At 39.2% G+C, this 13,249-nt stretch overlaps 1 protein-coding gene across 4 annotated transcripts in view; it reads right to left on the reverse strand.

The window, feature by feature from the left end:
* The window catches only part of LOC149219992 (putative aspartyl aminopeptidase), a 371,039-nt gene that overhangs the window by 128,090 nt on the left and 229,700 nt on the right, over window positions 1-13,249 (reverse strand). For all 4 annotated transcript variants that reach the window (XM_089384594.1, XM_089384597.1, XM_089384596.1 and 1 more), the window contains exon 8: window positions 9,618-9,799. In XM_089384594.1, the coding sequence (XP_089240720.1) occupies window positions 9,618-9,799 (182 nt within the window). The remainder of the gene's footprint in view (window positions 1-9,617; window positions 9,800-13,249) is intronic.

Below are 13,249 nucleotides of genomic sequence, written 5' to 3' on the forward strand. Positions count from 1 at the left end.
AAAAATATAAAGCCTTTGTGGAAATTTTTCTCCGTCAGATCCAGTTGTTTCTCAGGAATTGTCTTTTGTGCTGGGATCTAGATTTTCAAGCCGAGATGCGAACTTGATATCTGGTTAATAATTTACGATTCTCGTGGTGGTTTTAAGCATTCATCTTTTCGAAGTTTTCAATTGCTGGATATCGTTTTGGTCATGTGATTTAGCTGATGATAGATGGTTGCTTTTCATGGTCCATGTTTCTTATATCATTTAACAAGTAATCGTCTTATCCGCAATCTCTTAAGGCACTGGTCTGCTCAATTAAATAAATCTTTTTAGTGCTTATCCTAGTCGTGTCTCGTGTCTCCCAACCAACTGGTCGACAGTTGGCTTCATCATCTCTCAGGGACTCCCCCCCTTAGCCGCGGGAGCCAGGCTTAAACGGAGGGATCGGGGATCAGAGTGACAGCCCCGGTCTGAGCGTTGTCGTGTCAATCCGCGCGACAACAGGGAGTCTTGGAACCCAATGCTTGATAAGGGCATCGGTTTTGAACATATACGGCGGTATTCACAACTTCGGCCCATAGAAACTTCAAAAGCCTTTGATCGTGGAGCACAACACGAACAGCTTCCACAATTGTACAATTCTTCCTTTCCGCCACACCATTCTGCTCAAGAGTATATGGTGTTGTAGTCTCCCTCTTAATGCCAGCCTCTTTGCAAAATTCATGGAACTCATTGGATTCATACTCAGTCCCATTATCAGTGCTTAAGATCTTGATCTTCTTTTCAGTTTGATTCTTGATCAAGGCTTTGAAGTGACGAAACCAGGAGAACACTTCATCCTTCTTTATCAAGAAGTATATCCAAGTCTTGCAAGCACTGTTGATAATATCGGCGATATTCGGAAATATCGCGATATTTTCGGCAAAACGATATATCGCCGAGAAAATATCGCGATATTTTCTGTTTTGAAAATATCGGCAAATATCGGCAAATATCGGCAAATATCGGAAAATATCGGCAAAATATCGCGATATTTTGAAAATATCGGCAAAATATCGGCTATATTTAAAAATTTGAAAAAATTATTTTTTATGCTTGCCGATATTTGCCGATATTTTGCCGATATTTTTGCCGATATTGCCGATAAGATATTTTCTGGACCCTCGCCGATATTTTCCCGATACCGATATTATCAACACTGCTTGCAAGAATAATCATCTGTAAAAGTGAGGTAATATAAATATCCTCCCAAAGAATTCACAGGCATCATACTAGATATGTCAGAGTGAACCAAGTGCAATATATCAGAGATCTTGCTATGGCTTGAGGGGAATGGTACCCTTTTGAACTTTCCTTCGACACATCTTGGACATACACCTTCTTGCTCTAATTTGAACTTGGGCATCTTGGTCACCATTTGTCTCACATCGAGTAGAGCTTTATAATGAAGGTGGGCAAACCGCCGGTGCCATAGTTCGGACTAAAGAGATGTGTCACAAGTCATGACACCCAACAGACTTCCTCCGACATGATATAAAGAGTCAACTCAAAACCTAAGAGTGAAAGCATCTTTGAAATTCTTTTTCCATACATGTACCTTGCCATCGATGAAGGCCACCTTGTAGCCTTTGTCTTCCATTGCTGAAATGGACACCAGGTTCTTTTTTAGATCAAGTACATATAGGACTTCTTGCAAATGAATTGTATTACCCTGATTCAATTGAAGAGAGACATTCCCTACGCCTTTCACGGGATATTTGGAGTTGTCCCCAAAAATAATTTACAGGTTGGTCTCCTTCTCTATCAGATTAGAGAGAGCTTCCTTGTAACTAGTGAAGTGCCTTGAGGCACCACTATTAATAAGCCAATTTCCCAGCGAGTCTGAGGGAGAAGTAGTAGAGAGGGCCACTACTAGATAATATTCATCTTGCTTATTATTAACAACGTTAGATTCATACCTGGAGTTTCTTGCCTTCTTAGAGGGTTGACCACTTCCTCGATTTCCGGCATTCCTCTTTCCTTTGCCATTGAACCTGCCCTTCCTTTGGTTATTGTTGGAATTTCCTCGGGAGTGATTTTGATCATCTTCATGAGATGTGTCCTTTCTATTAGGGCACTCCCTCGCATAATGGCCATTTTTGTTGCAAATGTAACATCTACCTTTTCTTCCACCTTTCAGTCTGGCCTTTCCCTTAGAGTTTGCCCCGGAATTATTTCTCCTTTTAGCATGAGAGGAGAATGTAGTGGGATTGCCTCTAAGTGCAGGTATTTCCTGCTCTTCCATCTTTGTTTCTTCTTGAATGCATCTCGCCATCACTTCCTCAAATCCTGGGATTACATTATTGTTGAGAAGAGTGGTTCTGAATATATACCATTCAGATGGAAGACCTTCGAGAGTAGTGATGGTCGGTTCCCTATCAGGAATTACTTCCCCAATTGATAGGAGATCATTCTTGATCTCGGTGATCCTTAAGAAGTAGGCTTGCATACTCTCATCTTTGCCCTTCTTAATTTCAGCTTATTCTTAAGGAAGAAAACTTGATTTGCATCATTAACTTTATATAAGCTTACCAGTCTATCGTAGATTTCCCTGGAGGTGGTCAGCTCGGAAACATAGGCCACCAGGCGCTTGTCGATAGAGTCCCCGGTGATCTTCTTTGCTTTGACTTCTCCCCTAGTCCACTTATTCCTTACAGCAACAGATGCATTTGATGGAGGCTCAATGATTCTACCTCTCACACGGTCCAACACTTCTTGCTCTTCCAAATGTCAGATTGAGAGACATCTTCCATCCATGATAGTCAGACTTCTCATGGAGTTTGTCTTCGGCGGGGAAGTGTGATGAGGACCCCATAAAGTCTTTAGGATTGCTTCAACAGCCTTCGATGATTGCTCGTGCTCTTGCTCTTGCTTGGGCTTTGTCTTCACCTCAGCTCCGATACCATGTTAATTTATGGTATGTTCTATGCTTAGAGCAGTTTACTTCAATTTCTTCTTATTAGCCATTGTTTAGCAATCACATAAACATAAAGTAAAATGTAGATAGAACATTAATAGATCGACAGAAAACAAGCCAACAAAAGAGACACCAGATGTGGCAGCTAGCCAGGGACAAACCCCAATGTGGAAAACCCTTTGATCAATTCTTCTTTAATCTTCAATAGTTCAGCAAAGAGAAATAGTACAAAAACATAAATCTGTAATTTTATGACAGCAGCAGCAAACCCTAACCAGCAAAGTCAAATCTGGTCAAACAAGATGAAATTGACCTCCAATATGCTTGGTCAATTTCCCAGTGATCTAGGCCTCCAACAGCAAGAACAGGCAGCCCATAAATAGTCTGAAAAACACAGTCAAACTGTAGTCAACTGAAGTCAACCTGCTACCGCAAACTAGGGCAGTCAACGTTAGTCAAACCAGAGGTCAGATTGCCTCGATTTGCGTGCCAAAATCTGTGGCCTACCTAGGAGAGACAGCCACACCAAAATTGCACTACTGAAAAGTCAATCAATGCTTGGTCAACGTTGGTCAAAACGTCTTACTGTAGCTTCTGTGTCCTCCTTCTTTGCCCTTCACGTCCTCCTCCTTCCCACGTGTGAGCTTCTCTTCCTTGTGTGTAAACCCAATCAGCTAAGAAGAGAAGAATGTGTGAGAGATGAGATGAGTGAATAATGCCTCAACATCACTTGTATTTATACGATATGCTAGGCATGTGTGCCACACATTTAGCTGCTAGCCAACCTTGACAATTTGTCAAGTAAATACAAATAAATTCTTATCTCCATAAATACTTGTCGGAATCGGATCATCGTTAGATCAATCCTACACCTCTCGACGAGAGGAACCAAGGAAAAATATCAACTACCATAAATAAGATGACCCACATGGAGTTTGGCCCTAGTTGCCATTTTCAACAAAGTACAACTAAGCATCTATGTGATAAGTATTCTAAAGCATAGTCAGATGACAAAGGAGTAGTCAGATGACGAAATAACCTGACATATGTCAAGAAGGCCCCTTTCCATGAAGGGGGAAATGACATGACAATCTAGGAAAGAAAGTGATCGATGGTCGATGCCCTACCAAGAAGAAGTTCAAACAAAGACTTCATGACATCAAAGGAAGAAGGAGATCCAACAGCTGAAGAACCCACGAAGAAGAAGTTGTTGATGTATGGACAAGTCCCTAGATAAGAGGGAGTTTCTAACAAGTTCCTAATTACAAAGGAGCTTGGTCAGAGAAACTTGGGCATATCTTCCCCAATTAAGAGGAAGAGATAGACATAACATTCTTGTCTTCACTTTGGAAGAAAGAATGGAGGATTGGGTAATCGTCTGGCATCTGATGCTCTTTGAGGATGTGTAGGGAATCCAAGATAAGAGTAGGTAAGAGGACAAATATTCTTTGAGGGTTGGAAACCCAAGATAAGAATAGTCCTAGAAGGTCATACTCAGTGAACACTCAAGTGGGTATGTACCTTGAGAGACAATGACAAAGGTATCTATAAGTCATTGGTCTCACCAACATTGTGCTCTGATCTTAGGAGAGATAGAGTTGTTAGTCAAGGCCTCGCTATAGACAATGTTGGTTACTATGATGCTACAACAGATGGATTGCCAATCTAGTTTCTCTTATGTGAATTCTTCAAGATTGAAAACTAGCCAAACACCTTGTAATGATTTATGAATACCTCCCTAGTTAAGAGGGAGTGTTGAAGAAAGCGTAACTAGGTTTGGTCTTCATAAATGTAAGTTTGATCCTTGTATTTATAAAAGAAAAGAAATATTATTTTAGTTATATTTATCAATGACTTTCTTGCTCATTGAAATAGGTCCTGCACATGTCAAAGTGCTATAGGTAAGTGAAAGAGTCAAAATAAAATGTTGAAAAACCTTAAGGGCATGTTACACCATGTATATATTTGTATAAGAGTCAAAGATATCCCTCCAAGCAAAGTCACAAGTCCTTCCATGCAAAGACACCACCAAAAGAAGAAAAAACGGAGTGGAAAAGTCAAGTCGGCCTTAAGTCTTCAAGTCAGCCTCAAGTCAGCCTAAACAAGGGACAGGCCTCTATATATAGAGGTTGTCCACTCCTCAAACGACAAGCAATCAAGCCCCTGAAATCAATGAGATAAGAAGCCGAGAAAAGGGTGAAGAAAGATGAGCATAAGGAGCCTCTAATGAAGCGAAGAAGGAGGAGACAAAACCGAAGTGTAAAGGATTGTTCTAAAGGTAGATTACAGTCACATGTGCGAGGAAAGGAGGGTTGTCTGCGGTCACTACAGTAGATATATCACAGTTGCATATTTATCTTTGTTTGGGCTAGAAACTTAGGCCTATAAGGCCTCCCACTAGAGCGAAGAAGAGGCTCTCCCACACGAAAGAAAAAGGAGTCAAATATACAAGGAAACCTCCCACACATGCGAGAAACTAGGGCTGCAGTGCTATCATATCAAGTTTACAACTACACATCAAGAAGAAGCTCGATTGGACAAGAGAAGGAAGGTATCTTCATAGGTGAACGATCTCACTAAGTATCAAAGATAAGTATCTCTTCTAGAGGTCACATAAACAAGGTCTATCACCAGTTGCCAAGGGAAGAAGGAGGACGAAGTGTCGGGAACGAAGTGCCGGAAGAAGTTGGATGAAGTGTCGGGGAATGAAGTGCCGGAAGAAGGAGGGCGAAGTGCCGAGAAACGAAGTGTCGGAAGAAGGATGATGAAGTGTCAGGAAACAAAGTGTCGGAAGAAGCAAGGACTTGACTTGTGCTTGGAGGATATTCTTGACAAGGGTCTAGGGCTTGGCATTGATCAATAAGAAGCTTCAATAAGAGAAATTTACAAAAGGGTTTTCCTCTCTAAGAGAGAGAGGTTTTGCCCTGGCAGAGAGCCAATATCTTGAGTTCTTGCTTCTTGTGTTTTGGTAGCAGTTTGATGAAGTAAACACACATACAATAATAATAAGAGAATAAGATCAAGCTAACAAGTTAAATTGAAAAAGTGTTTCACAAATTGTTATCAAGTTAGAAAAATCCTACTATATCTAATTTCCCTAGATTCTTCAACAATGATGAGATAGCAATCTGTTGATTTGGGATAGCATCAGATGTGCTCTAGCCACGAAATTTGGTGGAGAGGTTGGGGCACATGAGATCTCCAATACCCAGAAAGGGTTTGAGCAGATTCTAAACAGATCATGAGATATTAAAATAATTAATATTTTTAATGGAGTCCCTAAGGGAAAATAAAATATTAATGAGTATTAATATGAATATGTGTTAGAGTGGTCCAAAAGACATGGATCAAGCCAGATCTAATCTTAGTCGTTGATTAGGGACTTAATCTCGATTGTTGAATCGTCAACAGGAAAAGTATAAGAAGAGGCTTGAGGGTCGCTTGGAGATTACACCAGATAATTAGTCATTCTATTCTCTAGAGCAGGGTTTGCTAAGAGAGATAGGATCAGTGATTGGGAGAGCAGTTGAGGGGCATTGAGTACAGAGAAACAGAGAAGGCGGAGATTGTGCCGGGAGAGCAGCACCGCAGCCAAGGAGGGTGACGCAGAGCTAGCAAGGGCTCACGCACGGCCACGCAAAGGCAGCCAAGTGCTGCGCAGAGCACCAGAGGGGCCAACGCAGCTGACGCAGAGGCTTCCAGAGCTGACGCAAGGTCTCCTAGGGTTGACGCAGGCCTAGAAAGGCTGACGCAGCCCAGTTTGGGCAGACGTTGGGGTTGTAGAGCAGTTTTGTGCTGAGGAGCTGCCGGAAGGATTTTCCGGGGTTTCAGCCAGGAGATTTCTCTCAAACTGTGAGGTATAGCTGCTAAGGAAATTCTTTGTTGGGTAGGCCAGTTTCGGCACCCAGATTGTACTCTGATATTGCTTAATAAGAAAACCCTCAGATAGCTGCACTGGTTTTCCCGCATTGGGTTTTTCCGGGGACATTGGTCCAAAAATAATGGTGTCATGTGGTGTGTTTGTTCTTGTTTCTTTTAGTTGTTGATCTGTAATATGTTGAGCATGCATTGGTGTTTATTTTCAGTATTTACTTTGTAAATAACTTGTTAAAGAAAAATAACAAGTAGGTAGGAATAAATCAGAAAAAGTGCATGAAGGGTTTCTAAACTAAGTAAGCTTAGAAACTTCAACACAATCTCCATGATCATCAAGAATTATGCCAAGAGGGTGATCAACTAACCAAGAACATGTGAAAATAGCACCAAGAAATAACCACAATCTCCATTCAACCAAAAAGAAATGAGTCTTCCCCAACCAAAGATCTCCATCAAATGATATAATGTTGAAACAAGAAGGGGCTTCATGAAGATATATCCCCACAAGACAATCTAGCAGCTCCAAGGAATAAGAAGCAAATATACATCCATGTGATGATAACAACAAGGTGGAACCTCATACAATATAAGGTGTGATACATCATAAAACCAGATTTGGGTTTCATCCTCTGAATTCCTTATCATTTTGCATCTAAATGTATTCATGCGGTACATGTTTAGTTCTATTAAAGGCACTCTATAAGAAGTAGACATTTATTTCTATTAATGTTTATTTCATCATTAAAGTAAATCTTGGTACTTTGGTTAATCATATTAAGATTTACTTATTTAGGCTCACATAACAATTATTGTATAATTGGAGAGAACCCCCTTGGCCTCTAGAGAGGCCTAAAGTGAAGAGAGAGGTGCATTAAGGTGATAGTGATACAACTCCTACTAGTTACACCAAATTGGAACTTTCACTTAGATTACATTGGAACTTTCACGTAGATTACATCCATGGATTGGACTTTTCACTTCAATGCTAGTTTAGGTGGTAACGGAAGGGTTTGATGAATATATACCCTTCAAATTGAAATTAAGACTAACCCTTTAAATTTGATTACTAAATAGATGCCACCTATTGAATGGCATCTATAGCTCGAAGGCAGATATTTAAATTTTAACTGCAGTGAAATGGAATCAAGAAGTGACAGTTGTGGAGGATGCCCATGTTGTTATAATAAGGTGATTTGTTGTTCAATTTATCTGCTCTGTATATTTGTTTCTACATTTGAGATTACCTATGCCTAGGGCAACTCAGGCACAGAATTTGGAAAAATCCAATGAATGTGTGTGCAAATGAGGGGCCGACTTTTGCAGGCAGAATGTGCCTTTGGACTGTCTTTGTGGTTGCAATTTATCCTCTGATGTGTTTCTCTGTTTACTGTTGTTTAATTCGCCTTACCTTTCTGTGGATTTTGATCTTGTATGCATGTGTAGCACAAATTCTTTCAACATTCTTTTTCAAAGTATACAAAGGGTATATGCAGTGATGAATTGTTGTAGGGAAAAATGTTGGTATCCTCCTTACCCGAGTTCAAATACTGCTTGTGACATGTTGGGCTCATAATGAGCATTTCTTGTAATGGCTTCGAGCCTTGTTGTTTGAGCAGTCCCTCGAGGACCAAAACATGTATATTCCTCATATGGAATATAAAGATATTTCTCATGGAAATATATATATATATATATATACACACACACACACACACATGGTCTTCCACAAATTCCTCTTGGACTATCATCAAATAGCTTACTACTTCATTTTGTCCTTAATAATATCCATTTTTTTCATATTTTTATAATCTCCTCTTTTTGGTTATATATATATATATGCCCACAGGGCATAGAATAGACAGTGATAGCATGTACTGTTAAGTCACTCTGTGATGTGAAGGTCACCAGTTCGAAACTCCGTGGGCACAAATCCAGCGACGTTAAGGCTGGTGTGGCCCAGTCCAGGAGCGATCTCTAGGTGTTTTGATGGCTTAAATGCCTCTAGGTCGCAGTTTCTCAAACCACGGATCAAGCCTGATGTAATCTCTGGAGAACTCAGACAACTTGACAAACAAAATATATATATATATATATGGAGTGAGCAGATTGGCCAAAGGTGCAGCAAAGTGTCTTGAATGCAGGCTGAGTGGAGTGGAAATGGGTGGCCTCCCAACCCATGGCCTTATTGAGTCCAAACAGAAGCTGTGGCACACAGCCAACAGGGAATAAAACCTACTCTGATACCACTGTAATGAACCAACAGTTCCATTTAGCCATCTCATAAAAAAGAGACAAAAGTCCATAAATATATTTGTCCGAAAGGACAGAAATAATTGGAAGCTAGTCAAGAACACTGCTTATACAGTACCCATGAGACATGAACATAGCCCTCAGGTTCTAACCACTATGATAACTAATAATATAATTTATACCAACTACAGATTGTCTGCATACGTAATATCCACCATGATACCGACTATAGATTGTCTGCATATATAATATCCACCTTGGCCCCAATCTCTAGAGTAAAATCTTAGGGAAAATTGTTATTCTGGCTGAAACACGACATTCCTATTAAAAATTGGACTAAAAGGTGTTTTAAACCATTTATCTGCCCTGGAACTTGGAAGAGGCAGGTGTCCATACTCCCTTGTTTAATGATAAAACAACGAGGTATATTTTATATTGAGTCTAAGCAAACAACTCTTCTGTTATTTGGAGTATTGAAGCTACTCTATTTGAAAATGTTTTCATCTTTTCCAATGTTTCTAAATCTTGATTTTGTTCACTAAATGCATACCTGAGTAGGAAGATGATTTATATTTGCAACTTCTTTAAAAAGAAATGATGTCACAGTATTTGTTGCATAGCGTTGATTGGCATTGTGTTTGATCACAATGCCTTTCTGCAATTTCGGTTGATGATGATCTTCATATTTCTCTGAATAATTTGGATGCACCCCATGTGCCATATCTGCAGACACTGAATTACATAGAAAAAAGTTTTAATAATCCCATTTTTAGAAGACTTCTCCACAAACAGAGCAATAACCATCCAAAACATATAACCCCAATTTTAAAAAAAAAAAAAAAAAATGAGACCAGCTATTAGGAAATTACAACCAATGTAAAATTTTTCTGAGACCAACAACTATTAGGAAATTAACAAAGCAATCAAGTTCCTCTTGAGTCGCAGTTATATTTTTTCTTTTCCCTGAAACATTGAGAGGACCAGCATCCAGCACTTGAGTATAACATATGCCAGCCATTTTATACAAGAGAAATCACCAAAAAGTATGAACAGAAGTGCTGGCATAATGCAGCATTCGCTGTGAAACAGAAAACACCTTAGTTTCATGTTAAACATGATAAGCAAGCATTCTAATTCTAAGTATCATTCAGAAAACTGCATAAACAACCCCACTGATAAACAACCACTAATCAGCACATATGATTAACCGAAAGGACATCATGGCAGACTGAACTTTGCTTAAACTTTACCATACACAATAGCAATTGCAGTGGCATTAATAAATAATGTTACAGCAAAATCTAGCAGTCCTAGTGCAAAGCCCCACTAGGCAAATCTAGACCTTATGGCAACAAGATATCGGCCACCACTGTCACCTCGACAGCCATTCTCCAATTGTTTAGTGGCAAATTGAATCCCACAAGGAAGGTTTACCTATAAAGATCGCCTAAAGGTATTCAATAAAAGGAGGATTTAAGGTGATGCATGGTCTAATGATTGGGGAAAGGTACAAGCAGAGCCTAAAAAGGCTAACATTAGATTTGCCAAATTTCAAGTACTCTCTCCTAAGACCTATTAGATAGATTAGTGAGCTGTTATAAGTTAGGGTTTGAGAGATATTCAACATGGCATGCAATGTCATATAACAGCTAGAAGAAATAGCCTTTCAAGCATAGATCAATAAAGGAATATGGCTATCAATTAGGTAAGCAAGTTTTGGGGTAAGCAATTGAGTTTTCTAGCACCAAAACATGCATAAAACAGCAATAAAAGATATGACATCAGCCCTAATTATAGGGTTTTTCCATGCGATTAATCTTAGATTTTATCTTTTTCAAGCTAATAAATGCAATCTGTAACATCAAGGCATTAACACATCAAAATAAAATTTATATTACATACAATTTCAAGTAAACCCTAACCCTAACCCTAGATACCTAGAAATTAGAGAGAACAGAAAATATATAATAAAGAAGTGGTTGATCATAACCTACTAGACTAGTTCCTTGATATAATTGGGAAATGGAAACTTTTAGTGCAAAATCTATAAAGACAGCCTTGATGAAGACGGTGAGAGAATAAAAATATCTACATAGAAACCCTAGCAACTTCCTTAAATGGCATATTTTTAAGATCAAGAATTCAAGGTTCAAGGTTCTCTTGAAGGATTCAAGGAAAACAATTCTACATACCATGAAGATCAAGATTTCAAGAAAGGTTTGCAATTTGAACATGGCATACAGAGAAACCCTTACTCACATAATATATGCATGAACAATCCAATTATTGATCCAAGGAAACTTCTCCAAAGCCCAGAATATAGCTCCAATACACAAAATGCTCCATAGATCACATCTCTCCAAAGGTACAAGAAGGTCGAAATGCTCCAAGGGAGGTCGAATTGTTACAAGCTAAGTCACCTAACACGGGGATTCGGGATTCGACGGATACGGGGATTCAAGTGTCGGATACGGACATGTTGACTCCCCGGAACAGGACACGTTCGGATATATATATATATATATATATATATATATATATATATATATATATATATATATATATATATTAAAAATTAGATATTTCTTACACAAATTCTCATTCATGATAGAAATTCATTGATTCAAACATAGATCTTCATCTAGATGTAAGTTTTACAAAGTAACATTATGCATAGAAAATTACAAATACAATTGTGACATAAATGATAAATGATAAATTATAAATTTATAATACATATTCAATTCATCAATGATCCAATAGGAGAAAGACAAGACAATAAGATAAAGATATTGTATTTTTCTCATTAAGTCATCAAAATCAAAATGTGTTATTGTTTACATAGGTAGTGCAATGCCAATGGCAAATAGAAATAGCAAATACAAAACAACTACAACTACAAGTCTACAAGTATACAAGCCTCAAGGCAGTAGGTAGCTCATGACTCATGAGTCATCAATCCTCATAGTCATCATCAAAATCAGCATCACTGTCCTCATCATCATGGTCACCACTGCTCTCCTCTGCTGCATCCTCCTCCTCTGTATCCAAAGTCATCTCTGCATCTGCTGGTGTGGAGGATGACCCCTCTATAGTATCACCATCATCAAATCTGACAGGCTCTAGCACTTACTTGTTGCTTGAATCTCCTTGAAAATGCTCCCACACCCTTTGCTCCTTGCTCCCAAACACCCACAAACCCACAACAAACCAAACAAGTGAATGTGCAAATAGAATGGGGAAATACGCCTTTATAACACTGCGCAGGTTCTTGATTTCCAAATTCAAAGTGTCCTGATCGGGACACGTTCTGGATTCGAAGTGTCTTGATCGGGACACGATCCAGATTCGATGTGTCCCAATCGAACACAACATGTCCCAATTTTCGAACACAAATCTGCCCGAATCGTCTCTGATTCACCGGATTCGGGACACGTAGGGCCTGGGGGACGAATCCGGTTTCATAGGTTACAAGTGATAATGATTAGGATGAATGATCCTCTCCTCTCTTTATATGAGCAAGATGAAGTCAAATATTAGCCTAAAGACCCTAACGACAAGTTAAAACACAATAAAAACCTTGGGTTACAAACCAACCCACCATCTTTCAACATAAATGCTAAGAAAATCCCACATGTGTGATCCATGAGGCCTCTAGGGATGACGTCATCCATAAAATGAGATCCAAATGTCAAGCGTTGATGCTACGAGGTGTCAAGTGTGATGTACTAGCATCTTAAAATCATCATTCGAAGGTTGGCCCTCAAATCCTCATCAATAGCTCTATGTGGTCCCAAAATCCAGTTGGGGCACCACAAAGGGGTCTCCAACTACTAATGATGTCCATCTCTCCTCCAAAGTCAAGGGCTTTCCAGGTGCTAAGACCATCCAAGACCAAGTCACAAACCTTCCTTGATGAAATCCTTCTTGAAACAAACTTGTTGCTCTATCCTTCTCCTATAGTCAACGCAATTCAAACTATATGCACTACTGCAATTTTGGTTTCATCCACAAATCTACAACCTCATCGTATCTTATACCCTTGCAATTCTCATGTGTGAGCTTTTTGGAGGTATCTTCCTTCTTTGCTTGACTAGGAGACTATCCTTCCTCAATTCGGCTTGAGGATACACTTATTCTTTTCCCAAATCTGCCTTCTTATGATAACTGAAATACCTCAGT

Source organism: Pinus tabuliformis, chromosome Q (genome assembly GCF_031772625.1).
Source record: "Pinus tabuliformis cultivar Carrire ecotype Pingquan chromosome Q, CPIR1, whole genome shotgun sequence".
In the NCBI taxonomy this organism is placed as follows: Eukaryota; Viridiplantae; Streptophyta; class Pinopsida; order Pinales; family Pinaceae; genus Pinus; species Pinus tabuliformis.